The sequence below is a fragment of the Aphis gossypii genome, chromosome 2, assembly GCF_020184175.1.
Source record: "Aphis gossypii isolate Hap1 chromosome 2, ASM2018417v2, whole genome shotgun sequence".
In the NCBI taxonomy this organism is placed as follows: Eukaryota; Metazoa; Arthropoda; class Insecta; order Hemiptera; family Aphididae; genus Aphis; species Aphis gossypii.
In genome coordinates this window covers 57,321,081-57,342,872 of record NC_065531.1, presented here as the reverse complement: position 1 = coordinate 57,342,872, position 21,792 = coordinate 57,321,081, and the positions used below count along the sequence as shown (strand labels likewise).

The window sequence follows — 21,792 nt, the reverse complement described above, 5'->3', positions numbered from 1 at the left end:
TTGTTCAACGCAGTGTATATAGGTCCGGGTTTCTTTTCCGATACTCCATACATTGTATTGCACATACACACACACACATAATGAAACCACAACCATAGTGTCTTTTTTCACTTGATTCGCATCAATTTTTTTTTTTGCGTCGTATTCCTAACGTTTTTTCTTGGCTATGGTATCGGGTCTGTTTATTGTTTAATATAATTTTATATTTAATGTTGTATAAAAATCTAGATTCCATAGATAACCTAACATCACATCCATCATTAATCTACTATATTATTATATTTTAGCGATGAGTGTTATCTTTACGTCTTTCAGCAAAACCTATAGTTAGTCGTGAAAACAGCACAACTTGTTAAATATTGTACAGGCTTCTTGACGTGTTAACTTGTTATTTAATATATCTGTGAAACTAATTAAATCGAATGCACCTATAGGTAGATTGTTTGTAAATCTCAACTAATGATAATTATACATAGTATTTCGTTTCATAAATCCGAGACAAGCCTTAGACGCAAATTCAATACACATACATTATTGTGTATGGATATCTATATACATCTTATAACCAGCTGGTGCTATTATTGACTCTCATTGTGTTTATACGTTACATAATATTATGTAGATATTGAAAGATTTCCATACTAGTCGTTAGTACAACGTAAAAATAAAATGCATTGTTTGAGTATCAATATTTTGGCAACGCTGCACGATTTTTATTATAAATATTTCGATCACTTATAGTCTGCGATAATAACAGCTTAGAGCGCAAATGTAACGGTGATTATTTATTGGTTGAAAAATCAGGTCTATTGCCTATGTAATTAATAGTAAACTAACAATGGTCTAAATTTTAAACCGTTTTATTAACTTACTTAAATTTGTAAAAAAAGTTACTATGATGGTAATAAATAATGATTTTAAAAATATTTAAACTGCGTACTACGTACACTGTTCATTCATTCTTTGCATTGATCTTATCGTTTCGTATGACTAAAATCTTCTTGCAAATCAGTCATATCCATTTTATAACAATCATTTTACATTTAATAATATATTTATATAACACAATCCTTTACTGATCTTGTCTCAATGTCTCATTAGATCGTCTGGACCGTGATCAACATTGTAATTAATGATTGTCTAAGACGATATGTTAAATTCATTAAAATTAGTACTTTAATTATTTCTGCTTGAAAATATTTGCTATACGTTATGGAAATCTTAAATCTTGTAAGCGTTATATTCCTGATAATGTGTTTGACAGTTTTGTAATTACTGAAGGGTCGGAAGGGTCGTATTGAATCTTCGTCTATTTTTTAAAGTGTTCTTCACAGGCTAAATCTTGATTTATCTCCTTTGGCAGACATTAATGGTTTATAATGGTCCTAATGTTGAACTTGACCTGTATCTGTAAAATTGAAATTTAACATCCATGTGTGTAACTATTACGTTAACTATTTTAAACTACCATGTCAAATGTGTCTATAAAAAGTAATCAAATACGTCCATAAATACGTAAACGAATTGGTTTAAAAAAAAATAAAAAAATACTTTTGTTGAGAAAACTTTTTTTTTTAATAAAATTAAAACTTTGAATCCATATTATAATATTATTAATATTTGAACGACAATACATTATGGTAAATAATAAAATTAATGAATAACGTATATGGAGATAAAAAATCACAAAATTAAATACAACCATAATTTAGAGTAGGTAGTAGGTAGATTGTTAAAACAGTGAATAAGAAATTAGTATACTTAAAACCGTACCTGGTGTAGTTTCCTTAAATGCTTTCAATGGTTTTTAACCTAACATAATATATTTTTAAATACATAATTTTATTATAATATAACAATTTCTAGTTTGTGTTAAGCTTGTAACGTGTAATATAAATAATTTTTGCAAATATTTACAGTTATTAATTTCATTTAGATTATAGCGTTAAATTACAGTATTTGTGTTGATTTACCTATAAATATTGTTTTAGAAATACCTGCTGCCCTTGAAAAGTGCCGAAAACTCTGGACTAATTGAACCATCAGTGGTCGATGAGATATTTTACCAGGTAGATATATTTATTTCATTATCATATGATGGTAATCAAAACGTATTAAAATAATGTACTCTGATCTTAGATACCCGACATTTTAATGGAGCACGAACAATTCCTAAAAGATCTACATAAGCGTCTCGAAATTTGGGACGCACATCAGAGAATCGGTGACATCTTATTAGAAATGGTCTGTAGTGTGAATTGTTTGAAGTATAACTGACATATAATTTATTTTTTATGATTTTTTTTCCTTTTAGTTTTCGAAAAAGCCTGTGATAGATTCATATACATCGTTCATAAATAACTGGAAACAAGCCAAAGAAGCTATCAAATCGACTTGTAATTCAAAACCAGCATTTGCAAGATATTTAGAGGTATGCAAAAAAAATTGTAAATTGAGTTTATCGACTAAAAAAAAAAAAGTAGTTTTTGAGAATCAAATTTTAAAAATTTTAATTTAATTTTCTTTATTTTAATAGTCTACAGCTCGAGAACATAAAGGAAAGTTGGCATTAGATTCACTTCTGATCATGCCTGTTCAACGAATACCTAGATATGAACTTCTTATACAGGTAATTTTTTTTCAATTGAATAAATACTAGGTAGTTAAATTATTAATTAAATCATACATATTATATAAAATTGAATACTTAAAGTCAAAATGGGTCAATTTTGGTTTTTAAATAATGTAGGTATGTTATTATTATTATTACTGTAAAGAGTGTACTTTTGAATTTTCAAAAGTTTAAAATATGCACTTTAAGAACTACGTACAAATTTGTTGATAAAAAAATTGTACTGTTTTAATATCAAAAAGTGAAATTTCCTGTATGAAGGGTGCTGGTGTACCACATAACGCCCGGAAGAAAATCAATTTCCTGGTGTGAAAATTAGGTTAAGTATTCCAAATCTGTGGTTACAAGTTTATTACTAAATAATGATAAAACTTTCTATTGGAAATTCTAAGTTGGGTGACAACTAATGAAACGTACCTATTTCTAAAAATCCTTAAAATATTTTCTGTATAATACATTTAAACTGTTTAAATACGTATGCACATAATACATTTGAACTTAAAAATTTTTTATTTTTTAAGATTCTGAGTAGAGCAATTAATTATTTATTATAATTTTATAATGATTTGTGTATATTTATGTATATATTCAGTATACATGATCAGTAGTTAAAATCCTTTTCAAGTTTTAACTTGGGGAGTGGATTTGGATAGAAAGTTGAATCTAAATTAAAAATGTCTAATAATTTTATAAAGTATTCTTAGTTAAAATTTGGTCAAAATTACATATTTTAATGATGAATAATGATGATAGTTTTGTTAAAATTCAAAACTATTATTGAGATTTATGGAGATTTAAAAACTTTTTTGTATAGTATAGATTTTATGTATAAAATATATTTTCATATGTCATGTTTTCGGAAAAAATTAAATCAAACTACTATATTAGTAATAGCAAAGTATAGTATTTTACCTAATAACAATATATAAAAACACGATATATAAAATATTATACTTATTTTGTATTAATTTATAATTAACTACTAAAATGTTACCGGTAGTCATTTCACCGATAAAAGTTTTTTTCCGCCAGATCGTGTCGATTATTTATCACTTTGTTAATTTATTAAAATCAACAAAATATATTGATGTTTAATTAAATTTTTCTTTTTTAATCTATTATAACGTTTAAGATTTCTGGCTGTATATGACTTGAAAATGACATATAGTAAACTATTCATAATTATAATGATCCGGTTCTTTGTTTTAATTTATTCAGACACTACTGAAACACACCGAACCAACGCATCCAGATCACGAGTCTTTAATCGAATCGCAAAAGCAGGTGCACGAAATGGCCGTAAAAATTAACTGCACCGAAAAGGACAACATGGAACTGGAGCAAATCGAGTCTTTGATTGACGGACTCATACATTTGGCGGCCACTGATCGAACATTCCTCAGACATGACTTGGTGACCATCGTTTCCGGGCAGTCGATGAACCGTAAAGAACGAGCGCTTTTCTTGTTCTCCGACTTGCTGATCGTTACCAGTATCAAAAGAAAAAGCGGAACCATACGCAAACCATCCACGTAAGAGACAAACCGTGAAGTTTAAAGTTAAATAGACTTGAAGGTGCAAAAATCTTTAAATTGCTTTTGCAGTCGTGTACTATAATACAACTTGAATTTATTCAGATTCTATAGAAATATTTAAGAAAATTTTCATATATAATATATAGGCTAGGTTCATAACTTTTTTTTCAAGAGCTTTAATTTTTGTATATATTCGTGCAATTATATCTCGTGTCTAATGTTAGTTAGTACAATCATTTAATGAGAACGTTTAATTTTACAAATGTGGTCGTTTAAAGTTTACCGAATATAACCGAAGTTCACGCGACCAAATAATATAGAAGACTATCGAAAACATTTTTAATAAGATTTTAAATTTTAAAATGTTACATGCTTTTTAATGTAATACACGCTAATGAGCCAAGAAAAACAGTATGAGACGTTTATAATAGATGTTGTGAAACGAATTCTGTAAAATATTATTATTGGACATTTTACAGGACTACGCCAAACAGCGTTGTGAGCAATTTAGAAGCAAACAAATACAAGTTACTTATGAAGATACCATTGGATGATGTTGAAATAGTTAAAGGTATACATTTGCATTATTCCCATAGTATCATTTAATAATTTAAAAATTCGTTTTTAGCTTTAAAATATCAGTGTGTATTATAATCTCTATATAGGGATTATTATACAAGTATACTACGTTATAACTTATAATGTTTATTTGATTTCTAGTTTTGCATAAACGTTCAAACAATATTTTGAATAAGATATGTATTATATTATATACAATATATATATATATATCAGTATATTATAATAAATGTACAGTGGAACCTTGATAACTCTAATTCATCTAAATTTTAACTTGAAAATTACATTTTTTTTAAAAAAAAAATCCGCTTTTACATTTTTTCCTTTTCGGTTTATTATGAATTTTGTATTACATTTTCAAAACTTCTGATCTAGCAAATGTTTTGTCAAATACCAGTTTTGCGTTAAAAATTCTGGTTCATCCTTAAATTTTTTTGTTTTTCCAGTTGTTTTATAAAATATACTTGGAATTACTATCCCCTTTCTAGATTAAAATCTACTAGATCAAATTTTCTACCAAAAATCGTTCAAAAAATCAAAAACTAAAGTATTTTTTTCTACTAAAAAAAATTAACTCTAAACAGATACAATAAAAACATACACCACACACACACACATCATTGTAAAATTAATACATTGATTAATCCACTCAGAATCTAACACAGATAATTAAATACTTAATGATGTTTCAGTAAAAGATGAAAACGTACGACGCATGCTTCGTGAGATGGAATATTTGTCAGAAGATGTGTCCACGCTGACGCAAATGACAGATATGGTTTCTATGTTACATTGTCCACACAGTCACCTGGAAGAGTCAATTAAAGACATGCTCGGTGCACTCAACAAACAACTATCGGAACGCCAAGCCAGCGACACTCAGCTATGTTATCTTGAATTAAACTTGCATACCAGGTAAAAATAATATTGTGGTGACGTATCGTACGCATTTATTGTGTAATGGTAGTTTCAGAATAGAAAAATGATTGTTTTATTTATATTTTGTTAATGAAATCTTTAAATAGCCTAAATAATGTATTAAATTAATTTTTAATAAATAAATTTATATAATTCAATCAAAATGTTAGTATAAAAAGTAAAAAATACCTATATTAAGTTGTTCTATATGTGCCTTACCTTATTGTACCTATTGTTTGTAATAGAGAAAATAATTTTTGATTTGAAAAAAGATCGAATTATACAAGTCTATGAAAGTTTTAATGTCTCAATTTTTTTTTTTTAGAAATGGCACTGAGACCGTGTCAATAATGTTTTCGAAACCAGAAAAACGAGCAAACTGGGAAGAATCTTTTAACGAGGCCAAACAAAAACTCGGTAAGCCACAATCAATAATAAGCGTAATACAACAATATTACCAGATGTATCCATATAGACTATTTACTAAGAACCCTAACTCGACTCAATGCATGCATACAACCTTAAAGCTTTAATACTATTATATATCGGTTAAGATACTACAAAACAGACTTGGTATTCATGGTATTCGATTCTAATTAGTACAATCGATCTAATTCAGGGTTGCTGATAAAACTTTGTTAGATACAAAACACCACTTTTCGCTATTACCCATTATACACAGTGCTGCTTTTGAATGTATTTAAAAGCTAATCATGGCGATTTTAAATACATTTTTCACCGTTTCTGCATTTCAGTTCTGTCCACGGACCGGAGACCGAATGCTGATTTCGTCGGCCCGGTACCCATACGAAAAACCCGGGCTGGCTTGCAGTTTACGTGTGCGGCACCAGCGTTAAACCAGAGGGACGTGTGGGTTTGTAACAGCGATGGTTATGTGGGTCAAGTGTGCGTGTTGAGCCTTTATCCCGAACCGACGGTCACTTCGTGTAATGGCGTATGCAATGCTCGCATACTGTGCGTCACCTCGATACCAGCTCCACAACGCGTCGAGTAAGTCACCCATCAGCAGTTCTATAGCATTTCAAGAGTAGTGCTGTATTGATAATTATTTCACATTATTTTTAAATTTTCTTCTCTACTTTTCAGTCAAGCCAACAGTGCCGATAAGGACGATCAATCCAATAACCCGGAGATTAGCATATCGGTCGAAGACTGTGCTGAGCAGACAGGGCCGGACATCAAATTGGACAGGTAATGAACGTTTTGTGATCAGAAATGATCACGCAATTCGATCAAGAGTCATAAAGGCAAATATAGGCTATGCCAATTTCAAAATACAAAAGTATACAATTAAAATAATATTATATATGTCACTGTGAAAAGACCAGAAAATAAGTATTTAAAATATTTAAATACGTGTATTAATTTTCTTTTCTTTTTTAATACAAAATAGTAAAATAGTAAAATTTTTATTTTATTCTTTAAAATAAGTATAAAAAATTCAAGGAGTTTAAGAAAATAATATTTTTGTTCGTGAGGAAGACTGATGCACAACAATATTAAGTGATCAGCTTTTTTTATCTATAAAAAGGAAATGTTTTTAGCCTGACACTGATCCAAAGTCGTAGGTACTGCTACAACAATTATTAATTCCGGTATACTTATATTGGTTTGTCGCATAGTTCATCGAGTGAAGAAGATGACGACAAAGACGCTGGTCACGATCGCGTTCCCGACGGAATGTACCCCACGGAACCTGTTGACTTCGAAGGTGAGCCAACCATGTGGTTAGGTACAGAAGACGGATGCATACACGTGTACAATTCGATGGATAACATTCGAATAAAACGGAATAAAGTGAAAATTCAACACGGGTCTGCGGTACATTGTATCATGTAAGTGCTAAGCGAAGATAGAGTAAATCAATAATATTAATTGTATAATATAATGTTACTTAATATCATAGTAATTACATACACATCATAGTTTTCGATAAATCATTACTTCAGTTTCCTAGTTATATATCTCTGATAGTAAACAATTTACAGGGACTTGATCGTTTGTATTTGTTGTTCATTTTCTGCTGGTAATATTATATTGATGTATGGAAAAGAGGGGGCCTAAATGTCATGTCCTTCATTATCTTTATTATTATTTAAATTTGAAAATGCATGCGAGAACTCTTAAATTTTCAATTTTTAAATCTACGATCAACATTACTGAAAAGATGCTCTACGGCTAGCTGTCATTAATAAATAATAATAATAATAATAATAAAAAAAAAAAAAAACCGAAAATTATCCCTGTTTTTACTGAATGACTGCTAAACATCTTCAGTTATTGAACTAGGAATGATTAAAAATGAAAAATGTTTCAACTAAATTTTTAAATTATAACACTTTAAAAACCTAGTATTATATTATTTTAAGTGATGTCAAAAAGTAAAACTATTTGGAATGATATGGAATAAATTTTTATAGTAAATGTATAATTTTTAATTAATCTGATAAAATTTGATTAATGAGATATTCGAAAAGTGATGTTGCTTTAATAAATGCGATAGATAAGTACTAATAAATGATAACAAATATTATGATGCTAAAATATAAGTATCTTGATATAATATTAAACTGTTTTAAATTTTAATAAAATTATTTCTGTTTAATAGTTATCTCAACAACCGTGTTTACGTTTCATTAGCAAATGGTGATATTTGTATCTACTACCCAGATACAAGTAAGTACAACATTAGATCGATAATTAAGTATCAACGTTTTAATAAATAAATTCAATCACTTATACCTTACAGACGGTAGTTGGAATACATCGGATCCAGTGACCATAAATGTTGGTTCGGCTGCTATCCCGGTTTCCAAAATGTTGCCCGTTGGTGATAAGCTCTGGTGTTCATGTCACAATACTGTTAAGATATTCGACACGATCACATTACAATTTCAAGTGAGCAAAAAATATGACAAAGTATATTCAAAAAAATAATAGTTATTAAGTAACTCGTAAATTACCTACTTAGAATGCAACTGCGTTAGACTTGGTCTAGTATTTGGATCAAAACATTTATGTATATAAATGCATCCAGCTAAATACTTTTAAAGTATTTTTAAAATGTAGTAATTATACTAGTTTAATATTTGCATTAAAACAAAACATTATATTAGTATAAAAGTGAAAATACTCTCATTTCTTAACATTATATTATATGTTCCGAGTATATTTTAAATACATTTTGATGGACACATACAAATGTTATTCATCGGACTTCGCTAGTCATCATCATCACTGTCATCGGTTAATATCACTACTTTATAGTGTAACGTGTGACGATACGTGTGAACACTGACTCGACCTACTATATTTTAGACCTCAACCTCTCTGCTGGTCAATATCTGGCCCATTACCTATACCTATACATCGCACGACAATTATATATATTTATAATGGGTATTACCCATGTATATATATATTTACAGTGTCATGTGTGCGTACACTGTACAGTAATGTTATATGGAAACGATTACTTACCCGTTTATCGTTTTTAGCATTCTTTCGTGATCGGTGGCGACTCGAACCGATCGATCACCAACATGGTCGTGTCGGGAATGGGCGTGTGGCTGTCTCTGCAGAACTCTGCCGTGCTCCGGCTAGTCCACTCGGTCACGTATGAAATTCTGGCTGAAGTGAACACAGCGCCGGCCGTCACTAAAATGTTGTCTAGTAAGTACCTATATAATATAATGTGTGTCACTCCGTTTCCCGATAGCGTGAGGTCGTGTGGATACATAGTTCCACGACCGTCTTACAGCGGCAAAATAATACTATATGTAGGTTGACGACGAACGTCAATATTCGTCGAAAAAATATTTCTGGTTTTTTTAATCGTTTGTTCTTTGCAGGCTGCGACGATATCATAAGGCAACACAAAGCGGCATGTCTTCGAGTGACGTCGCTGTTGGCGGTCAAAGACCTATTGTGGATCGGCACCAGCGCGGGCGTCGTCTTGACCATGACCATACCAGCCGTGGTCGCAAACACTACCAAACTCGTCACACTCCCTGTTCCTATTGGTTAGTAAACACTGTAAACTTCAACACGTACTATACGTTAGGATAATGATCCTGTTCCTGTCTATTTCTATACTACTAGCTGTATCTAGGCTTATGTATAAAACATTATTAAACATGTATCAATGGTATCTGAGGAGTTATATGTGTTTGTGGTTAGGAGGGAATGGAGTGGAAAGAATTTGGAAGCTCATAGAAAATGGTCGATACAAAAAAGTACATAGAATTGACTAATTTTATCGTTGAACATTTATGTAAAATATTCACCATCATAAGTTTTGTTACCAGTAGTATAAAAAACCAAGAATTCCAATGCTTAAAAAAATTAAAAATGGCTGTATAAATAAAACATAATATATTATATGAGAATCTATATTTTAAATTTTAAATTATGAAAAATGTTTGAAATGATTTTTAAAAAATTGCAAGTAAACTAAATTATGATTTCTTCTATATTTATAAATTATAATTTACATACTAAACCTCTACTTTTTCCACAGGTGTGCCACATGGTCACACGGGCCACGTCCGGTTCCTGACTCTGGTCGGTCATTTGCCACAGAACTTTTCCAAACAGCGACGACAGTCGTTGAACCAGAGAAAGATGAGTTCGTCCGGCAAACTTTTACTGATATCGGGTGGTGACGGTTACGAAGATTTCCGATCGACGGCTTCGTCGGAAGTGGCCGGTCGCGAGGACTCCACTAACCATCTTTTGCTATGGCACGTGTGACAGGACCCAGAACCGATGCAGGAGACGCAGCTCTCAAATACATTTTAATCTCCAGTTTTAAGGTCGATCATGGACCACCACCTCCGCACATCGATATTATATAGATCATTAGTTAATAACACGTTTCTTCGATATCGCATAATAACGAGTGAGCATTATGCACAGCTGTACTGCTGTGGCGCCAAATATAATACTCTAATAAGTGCACTTGAACCTTAAACTTTTAGACTATATTGGATTAGTAGATGAGTCATTAGTTAATAAATCTGAACGGACTCGTTCTTTGTTCAAATTCGTTTATATAGTGTACCGGTTCAGTGTGTCCGATTTTTGTAGATTTATAGTCGGCGTCACTATAGTACGATACGTTCAATGTAATATTTATCAATGTTAACCTTCAATCTATAATTGTAATATTACTATTATTAGTTATTAGTATAGATATATACTGTAACTTAAGTACATGTCTATCCTAAACCATCCATTGGGACCTTACACTGACTTGCATTAGTCCTTACACGAGAATATCATATTTGCTCTTATGCTTAAAAAAATGTGACATTATATTATACAGAGATTCATTAATATTTTATTACATCGAATCTCCCAACTCCCTGTCCAGGTTTTGAGTGAATATTATTATGATGATTTCCTCAATATCCATATGCATTATATCTTACACACGTCATGCAATTATGATGCATTTTTTCATGTTTTTCATTAATTATAATTTATTTATTAATTGTTTTAAATATTAAGATTTTGTTATTTATAAATTCTCATTATTATTGTCATTTATTTTCACTATCCTCCTTCGTATTCTACTTATTATTACTATTATTACTGTGCACCATTGTCGTATGCTTCAATTTTTGTTAAAGAAAAGTAAAATATTAATATTAATAAGTTAAAATAATTTTACTAAATTCATATATTTTGTAAAAATAAATTATACTTTATTAGTGATAAATATATACTTACGATATAAGTTTCAGTTTAAATTAAGTTTTAGCTAATTTTTGTCGAGTGAGAAATACATGTATTTACTTTAGGAGTATCAGGTACAGTATTCCTAATATTTTAACTTTAAATTATGTACTGAAACCCGTTTACTTAATATTTATATTATTAACTAAAATATAGATACCTAATTTATTTTTATTTTGTTTATTAAACATATTTTATTGTTTTATATGTCAAGTAGAGTTGAATCTTACGATTACGACTTATAAATTATTATGTAATTATTTGTTACCAAATTGTTATTGTATACCTAATTAATATTACATAAAATTAATATAATTAAACATTTTGAATTAAATGTTGAAATTTGCAGTATCTAACTATTTACTCACCTAATTGTCCAAGTATTAAATATATTATTGTTAACATTTGTTTCAAGAAATTAAATCAAAATGGATATAGTGACATGTTAAGGTGTTATTTTTGAAAGTAACGTCGAATTATCACATTTGGAAAATTAATTTGAATGAAACTCGATGACTTACTAACATAAATTGTTTAAATTGTATAATCTATTTATATTTATTTCGTAGTTAGTTACACTTACGATAAAAATCGTAAACATTCCTCAGAAAAGTACATTCTAACTTCTAAGCTCGATATCCTCTACTGTCACGAGAAACTTTTTAGTAGTCTTTCTTAACCTTGTACTGGAAAAAATTATTTACGAAAAAAAATATTAATACAAATTAACAAGACATTTAAACATAACTGTAAATCGACAATTTTCTCGTTTTAAACGTTTAATTACGATGTAAGTAGGTACAGATCGGAAAAATTTGTAATACTATCTTTAATATAAAATAAAAATAAAATAATGTAATATATTATAAATTGTTTTAAATGTGAATTCACTATCAAGCGTATGAAATTCAATCATTGAAACGTATATTCGTTTATCTTTACCAGTTCTATTTGAAAAGATTATAATTGAACATTTAGTTGTACAAAATATATCAATTGGCTAAAAAAATATTAGATTAGGTATGTCAAAAAATAGTATTCAAATTTTAAATAACGAGTAGGTATATCTCTCGATCAACTACACATAGGTACCTACGTATTATTAAACGTTACTATAATATACATTCTATCAATTTTCACAACTATATTTTATCTATTCAATCGAGTCCTATAGGATTAATAATAATAATAATAAGTTATAAGTTATTTGAATTGTAATATTTCATAAGTAAATATAAAGTATATACATGAATCTGGTTTGTTATAGATATTATTGTGTTCACAAGTGAAGCACAATGGTGCAACACGAATTATGTATTAACAGAAGTACTGAATTATTCAAAGTTGATAAATTGTTTTTCATAAATTTGAAACACAAATAATATCTACAAATATTTGTTGAATAAGTTTAGTATGGAACTACTTATGGATCTTCTCTTACATTCTAGAATATCACCTACAAGGTTATAGATCATTAATAAGGTAAATATAGTTATAGGTACAAATATTTTATAATATAATGTTTAAATTACATTGATTACAGTTGAATTTGTTTTGTATTTGTTACACAATTATAATGATTAATGATAATGATAATGACGTATTGAAATACTCACATAATACTATAATTTAAATAAACAGTTTGTACAAATTAGCGCAATAAGCATAACTGACGATAATCTATAATGTAATCTATACGATATGATCAATTTTATGGGTAATATGAATATGAAACAATATATTAGTGACTCTAGGGCCCAGGCTCAATTCTAATGTAAAAAAAAAAAAATGAAAAAAGCAAAAGAGTTTTATGTCTAATTTCTTTCTTCTTAAGATTGTATTTACTTACCTAAATGATTGTTGGACTAAGTTTCAATTCTTTGCTGGTCCACTATTGGAGAAGTAATAATTAAGTAACGCCACTTATTATTTATTATCATTTATCAATATATATTTTTTTAATAACCCGTTAACTGTAAATTGGATTTCGACACATCACAAACTTGAATACTATGCGTATTACATTTTATATTTCACTGGTCAATAGTCCATCCTAAAAGAAATTATTAAGTACTGTACACATTTTTAATATTAAATTATGCACTATTACTTTAATAGTTATTTTTAGTACACTTGTATATTATATTATACAGAATAGTGTAATTTAATGAAAATAATAATGTTTCATAGTACCTATACCTATACTACACTACCTAAACATTATTGTCGAAAATGTGGACTAATATGCCTATAATGTTACTACTTTCATAATAAAACAATTGTGAATTCAGAGTCTATTTCTAAGAATATGTATTTATATAAATATTTAGTACTTACTTGTTAGTCATTTATTTTTTTATTAGTAATACGGTTTATTGAACTAACTTTTGTCAAAAATTCAGCACAAAACGTACAATAATAGTTATTATATTATATCATAAATATTATATTGTTATTCGGTGTTAATCATTGTTAAGACAATATACCGATGTCCCGTAGAATGGAGCTAATAGATTAGTGCTATAAAAATAGCTTAGCATAAGTCTAAATATTTTAAAAATTGCATTGTGTATAATAAACTATTATCAAAATAATAGGTAGTGAAATGCCTTAAGTTTCTACTGTTGATATTTTCTAAATTACAAAAAAATCGTGTGAAGAGAAATCGTTATTTTACATTTGAATATTCAAATCGTCATAATTTGAATTTCAAACACTCACAACCACGTGCACCTGTTCATCGAAAATTCGGATAAATCATTACGCTCGATTATTTTATTTATCGAATATCAAACAAGTAATATAAAATAATGAACTAATTGAAAATTAAATATAATAATATAAATAAAAAAATAAATTAATACTTTAAGAATAATAATTTTCGACAATAACAAAGAAATCGGGTCTTAATGTTAATAATTTATTTTTCTAAGATCCTGTGTAATTTTTACTACTGATGTAATCACTGCCACTAAAGGCCATCACTTTATACATTATATTGTAAATTGTAACTACACTCATCAAGTTGATTAAAAACTATATGCCTCTAATTATGGATGTGGTATGCTCCTCGTCAAACTGTTCAGAAATAAATGATAGTTCAGCTGAAAAATTACACGGTTTTCTATCAAGTGATTTTTATTCATTGAAATTGAACCATCTGTTATGTACGATACTTATCAATTTTTTTTGTCGATGTTGATGGTCAACAGTTTCACGAGTTAAATTATAGTGATGTTAATAGGTAGGCATCAAACTGGTTTTCTAGGAAATAGGTAATTTATACCCACCCACCCATCGCTCAACAATTCCGGTAGTTTTTAGGATTTTTTTTTATTTATATTATATATGTCAAAAGGGTAATATTTATACAACTATACATAAAGATCAAAAATAATAAACATAATATAATTTAATTGATAATATTATTAATTGTTATGGTAATTTTATGTAAAACAGATTTTTTAAATATTATAATCTATTTGTTGATTTTCATTCTTGTTATAGACTTATACTGGACTTTGTTAACCATGTCCATACATTTATAATCTATAAAATGTTAATTGAAAAATCTCATGCAATAGATAGGCACAATATGCTCAAAACTAGAAAGTAGAACCCACATACCATGAATAGTGTTAGGGAACCAGGAACTTATTATATTAGATTTACAAAACTTAGATGTTATATAAAGACAATTTTCTATGAATTAGACAAATTTTGTTAATTTTTCATACAGTTATAAAATAACTTTTATGAAATCTTGTATTCAATTTTAATACAATAAATAATATTTTATATTAATTAATTATAGAAAAAAAATAGAAAATTTATCATGCCTATAAATAACTCAAAAAATGTTAAAGAATTTCAAAATGTTATCATATAATGAAAATGATAGTATAAATATTTTGTGAAAATTTCAAGTATATATTGTTATCTTTTTTAAAAATACAAAAAAACGTATATATTTGAGGAGAAATAATTATTTAAATTTTTATGTTTGACCTTTCTAAAGTAAAATTTGTTATGTAGTGTGATAACCAAAATGATTACCATTTTTTAAACTTGAAGCATTTTATCAATAACTCATCCACACATATACACATACATAAAAACACAAATAAATTAATACATTCATGGCTCCGCTCACAATCTAAAATGGACTGAAGTGCTTCATGTAAAGTCAGATCTATAAACGTGATAGATTAGATAATAATTTAATTTGAATTATACTATTATTATTCTATGTTATCAATTATTATCAAGTTCAACTGCCGAATTTCATGTATGATCTTATGAATCATATTTCAATTAGATAGGTTGGCATACGTTTTAATCATTTTTGATATTGCACCATTTACATACTACGTGATAATGTACGCACATATCATTTTTAATTTATTTGGGAAACATGCACATTGCACACACGGTTTTTATTTTGAATCGAGAAATTAGGTCAGTTGTGTCAAAGTACGTATATTCTAACTATTAAATCTCAAACTGCAAGCTGTACTAATTTATCTCACTAAATATGCATTTCATAATTTTATGAGCTTAAAAATAAGTACCTACATATTATACTGTATAATATATAGGTATCAACAGTTTAGTTCCTTGTTGATTAATTTTAAATCTACAAAGGCATTAAGGTTATAATATTTCTAAGAAAAAATCTTAAAACATTTTGGAGAGTGTGCCGTGACTCCAAATTACCGTCTGTGATAATATACCTACGAGCTTGATGAACTAGAAACGTAGCTACAAGTCGCTGTCGGTTTTTCACATATTATATACAAACATTACTACCAAACTAGCATACAACACTGATGCAAATAATTGAAATATTATTTCAATACCTATTTTGGATTTTTTACTGATTCAATAATTTAAAATTAATGAAAAAAGAACGTACTATGTGACACTGGAAGCATGTGAATCTCCATCATTAAGGCCTTATTTTACTGTAAACTTCAGTATAAAAAAATAGGTAATTCGATTTTAACTAAAATCTATTACAGAGGGAAAATATACACAAGTTTATAATTTTTATATAATGCAATTATCAATTACTTAATTACAATTAAAAACATAGAGTATCTATAATAGTAAATAATAATTTTATTTTATTATAATTTGTATAATGATAATAATAACGTTATATGCACCAAACGATTTAAAGATTTTTTTTATGTATGAAATGTATTTGCGATTTATACAAAATCATATTAAATTAATGATAAGATAAGAAGGTTACTTATAAATTAAAAATTAACTTGAATGGAAAATGATTAGAATTAATTGTCCCTCAACTATGAGGGGGTGGCGGGTGCTTAAAAATTAAAATAAATAAATAAAATGGTTAGTATTGGAAATAATAATAATAAAGTCGCTCTACTGAACAATATTGTATGAATGTATATACTTGCGATGTACAGTGATTCATTGCATATAAAACGATTCTGAATGAGAACTGTCTTTCAGCTATTTAACGAGAACTAAGTATATTTATACCACAATATTATAGAAATTATTAATTTTACTACAATAATAATATGACAGATTGAATACATTGAATACACTTTTGCCTAAAATATTAAATGTATTACCTATATTATTAATATTTAATTATTATAGCAGTACGTTAGTACCTATATGTATAATATTTAAATCAATTTTTTGAAATTGTCATTGGTTATATAAAATACTAGCCACATTCACTTCGTTTCCCGTTAAAAATACTAATTATATAATATGATTCGAATTTTAATTAACTTTTTTTTTAATATTCGGTTTAACGGTCTTCAAAATTTAGACATTTTCATTGACTATTTTGAATCTAAAAAAATTTTGCTAGCAACACTTAAAAATGGGAATTTTGTAAAATGCTTTCTTATTGCACACTAAATTTGTGGTAAGAATTTACCGTGAAAATTGCAAGTCTCGATCTATCATTGTTATTATCATTGTTTTATATTAATTTATCATTGTTTCTACGTTTATCAGTCAGTGCGTTAGTCAGGTTATATTATAATCATTCCGCTTGGCGTTACCCGTGAGAATCTTTCTCTCTTCAATCTGACTTATTTTATTTTAATTTTTTTTTTATATAGTTAGTATAACAACCTGACCTATTTTATTTATTTATTATTTTTTTCTTATAAATTTATTTTTACAGATTTCAACCCTTTAAAATCAAAATTTTAAAAATCGGACGACATGGTGACACTTAAGAAGGTATTTGGAACAATTCTGTGAAAAAGAATGCAAAAAGTTAAAAGTTAAATGGCTTCGTCACAAAATGGGTACATAAAAAAGTCCTGTTCTTTTATAATATTTTTGAAACTTTGCAAAATAGTAAAAAAAGTTTGTGATTTTTGTAATAATTAAAATTTCAAAATGCTCGTAAAATATTATTTTGTATATTTCGTAATTCCACTTATAACAACTTAGAGGACCTTGTACAACATTTTCCAGTTTTTAGATAAAGCAAAAAAGAAGAAGAAAAAAGAGATAATTTATTTGAAAATTATTATACTTAATAATAAATAAAATGATAGTTTTAATATTATTGGTGAATTTATCGTTTTTACGTAAAAATTTACATTTTTTTCCGATTATTTTGAAAAATATTTGATACAAAAAATTAAAGCATAAATAATCACTTATAAATTTATAAGCAACCCAAAATTCTTTAAAACAAAGTTTATTCAGTGATGCCATGATGATTCCACTACAGTATGTTATTACGAAAGTTCGACTTGAAGACAACTGTAACATTACTGAAATTACATTGTACGATTTATAACCACCCTAAAATAATTTATAATCTTCACCCAAAACCACTTTAAATAGAGTCATGTTAACTATAGATGAAATTTCAACTTTACTACAGTTAAAACATGAGTAAGTACTGATATACTGCAATAACTTATCGGTCAATATCCCAATTAAACCTTATTATCCATTGTATAGTTCACTCATTGACTGACCAATTATCGGTCATTCCGAAATCAAAAGTTATTTTTATGTTTACTACTAGTATGTCAGTATCATACCACGTGATATAGATTATACCAAAAATATACTAAATTCCAGTATATTATGTATATTGTACGTTATGTAAATTTCATTGCCTTAATAATTGTACCTAAATTAGATAAAAAAAAAAACAAAAAAAATTAGACATCGTATCAATACGACGTGTTTTTATTCAATTAGGTTTTTAATTGTGTGGAGTCATGGGGGATAATTATTATTATTATTATATTACCCACGCGAGTTATTTAAATTGTAATAGTATGGAATTTGTCTAAATACTGTCAAAGAAGTGATAAAGAAAAAAAATAAAATGAAAAAATGAAAAAAATCGCAACGTTTCGATAACGAGTCAAATACCTATTGGCTATTATTATTATAGAACATAATATTATAACGTTAAAACGTGTACCGTAGAGTATCGAGTACAGAGCATAGTAGCAGAGTAATACGCTGTAAATGTATTGATGTTGGTGATAGCATTAGTATAGTAATAGTAGTTGAGTAGTATTATATACAAAGTGATGTAACCGTAGTGCACTTGTGCTTTGGTCTACGGGGTGGTACGCATCGACGGTGATAAAAAAAAAACGTCTTGTGACAAACCGTTAAAACTAAAAAAATATGAAAACGACGCCGACGTCGATTCGGTTTTGCTTCTGGTATAGTCGAAAACGATTCGATTTCGAAAAATCGTGTTGCGGTAGTCCTTCAATGTCGTGCCTATATGGCTATATTTTCTGCGATGCGATAACCCGGCGCCGACCGTGATGTGCGCACGTGCCAAAACTGCAGTGATCGCGTCGAATACTATTTACGACGACGAAACGCGTTCGGTCGAGTGCATTGTCACCGACCGTTTAAGTACGGACGGTGAAACGGTGGCCGGGCGGGGGCGGGGGTTGCTTTGAAAACTGCACTCGGGTCGCCAACAGCCGGGCGGCAGACGTCTATTTTTAAAACGGACGCGCCACAACGTCAGGTACGATTGTCTCACCGGAAGACGAACGAAATAAAAAACAAATTCTACAGCGGTGCTCATTAAATACGTCCTAGGCACCTATGCGTATTATTGTGTCCTGTATATTTTGTTACTGGCTTTTAAGAATTATGTTACAACAATATTTAAGTACCTATTCTGTATAATATTCTCTGTGAGTTTTCGAAGAATCAAAGAAAATCGTTTTACGTTTATCGTTTTAGAGCAGTATGTGTGTGACGTGTGTCTAACATAATATTATTATATTCATATACGCCTTTCAAGTTTATAAGCGATCCGGGTTTCCGGCTTTTGCACATAGGCGTGATATCGTTCACATTGCCGACGGTTGATTTAACAGAGGAAACAGTTGAGTACGTGACCTACGCACCACCTACAAAACTGGTCGACGCACGGGTCGGTTCTAAACTTGAATGTAGTATAGGTAAATATATAACAATACGAAATCGCCAAATAAATTGTTTAGTCGCCATTAGAAAATTGTATCCTATTTAAATTCTCACCTTTTAGGGTGCATAATGACCACAATCGGCCCCTTTCCGCTCTCGTGTCTCTTAAATTGCTTTATTGTAATCGATAAATGTACTTAATATGCACTATACTACTTACGTCCAAATCCAATTAATTTTCAACAATTTTCTTATTTGCATTTAAAACTATATTGTGATTATTTAAATATAATATAGATCAGTAGAATATCAATAAAATTACACAACATAAAGGAGTTATCGAAGTGATTTAAGACTGTAACCGTTAAACGATAAGATAGAGATGATAAAAACACAATTAACCATCCGGATGATTGATAACATTGTTTACTACAAAACGCTTAACTTTTTAAAACTAAATGTTGCAACATTTCAAACTATAAAGGGTCTTATATAACTTTTGCTACCCACCAATCAACAACTAATTGGGTTAGTTCTTTCTTAGCTATAGTAGTTGACCATATTTTACACAATTAAACAACAATACGCGTAACTTTATTGTTGTTCCACTACATGTACAAGTTACACACTTACACTTATCTTCAACAGCATTTATCATTTGAGTACATTTTGTCCACACTATTTAGATGATTTATATAAACAATAGTTTTAACATGCCAGCAATTTTGAATTGTTTATCACATTAAAAATTTAAAATTCTACATACTAAAAATTATCGAAATAGTTAAAAAGCTGACTTGTCTGGTATTAACTAATATTTTTGAAATATAATTACCATCTTAATTTATACTAAATTCTGGTTAAGTTTTACTCTTATTTAAATTGTCGATGAAGCAACATACAAAGTTGATACAAATTTTAAATTTTGGCGAGGATTAGAGTTTAAAAATAATTACAAATGAGTAAATAATAATAAAAAACAAACTATTTAAAATGAACAACTTAAAGAAAAAATAAAGCCGATTCAGACATAATATCTTATTATACTTACTAGTTAGGTATACTCGTATATATATTGACATTTAATAACATTTCCACGGGCTTAGTGTGCCTTGCTTACACCATTATTACTAAAAAAAATTTGATTTATTCTATATTGACTTTCAAATACAATTTGGTATCTTTTATAATTTATTATACCTAAATATCGTCATCAATCGAAACTGAAAAATGACAACAATAAAGATAATATTAAACGTTAACATATTTAAAAATATAACCAAGTAATGCAGTGTCTGTGTGTGTGTGTGCGTATTGTATACCTACCTACACACGAATTAATTAAAAACTTTTTAACGCGCCAGTAGATATTTTTATTACGCGACTTGTCTAAAGCCAGAATGAAGTGTGGAAGTAAAAAAAAAAAAACCCATAAAAATTATTATTAAATGACAGAAAATTGTACTAATCATCTAATTTTAAGGCAGTTCTAAATTTAATGATCACCGCTGAGACGTAACGCGTAAAGACGCAAAGCGCGAGCGCGCGGAGGGGACTGCAAACAACTGTCTGCTATTGCGTTCTAACCTCTGTAAACATAAGTATAATAGACGTTTAAATCAAACACGAAAATATAATAAAACATAACATATTTATGGTCGTCATATCTACACGCGTATAATGGTGATTCTCTGTTATTTATTGTGATACATTATGCAATACTTTTCGGCGCTTTGCTGGAGTATCTGCAGCGTTTCAATATTAAATCACTGTTATGAGCTGAAAGATGTTTTATTTTTTCTCGTAATAATTGTCACGAGGACAAAATGTTCATTCCGCATATATATAATAAATTCCATTAGCAGAAGACAGTTCTGAGTAGGTAACAGCACCATGACATAATATATTATATCACGTGTGCATGTTGTATAGTATTAAATA

The 21,792-nt window shown here is 28.6% G+C and overlaps 2 protein-coding genes across 2 annotated transcripts in view; one reads left to right on the top strand and one right to left on the bottom strand.

Moving 5' to 3' along the window:
- The window catches only part of LOC114119462 (rho guanine nucleotide exchange factor 17), a 65,438-nt gene extending 53,672 nt beyond the window's left edge, over positions 1-11,766 (top strand). Inside the window, exons 5-20 of the mRNA XM_027981021.2 lie at positions 1,992-2,069; positions 2,140-2,244; positions 2,315-2,431; positions 2,537-2,629; positions 3,851-4,164; positions 4,647-4,738; positions 5,439-5,661; positions 5,990-6,081; positions 6,420-6,675; positions 6,772-6,876; positions 7,308-7,520; positions 8,294-8,361; positions 8,435-8,583; positions 9,183-9,357; positions 9,537-9,707; positions 10,205-11,766. Coding sequence (XP_027836822.1) covers positions 1,992-2,069; positions 2,140-2,244; positions 2,315-2,431; positions 2,537-2,629; positions 3,851-4,164; positions 4,647-4,738; positions 5,439-5,661; positions 5,990-6,081; positions 6,420-6,675; positions 6,772-6,876; positions 7,308-7,520; positions 8,294-8,361; positions 8,435-8,583; positions 9,183-9,357; positions 9,537-9,707; positions 10,205-10,437 — 2,484 coding nt within the window. The 3' untranslated portion in view covers positions 10,438-11,766. The remainder of the gene's footprint in view (positions 1-1,991; positions 2,070-2,139; positions 2,245-2,314; positions 2,432-2,536; positions 2,630-3,850; positions 4,165-4,646; positions 4,739-5,438; positions 5,662-5,989; positions 6,082-6,419; positions 6,676-6,771; positions 6,877-7,307; positions 7,521-8,293; positions 8,362-8,434; positions 8,584-9,182; positions 9,358-9,536; positions 9,708-10,204) is intronic.
- Positions 1-21,792, bottom strand: part of LOC114119454 (NADH dehydrogenase [ubiquinone] 1 alpha subcomplex subunit 13) — a 189,456-nt gene that overhangs the window by 70,839 nt on the left and 96,825 nt on the right. The gene's annotated exons all lie outside the window — the stretch shown is intronic.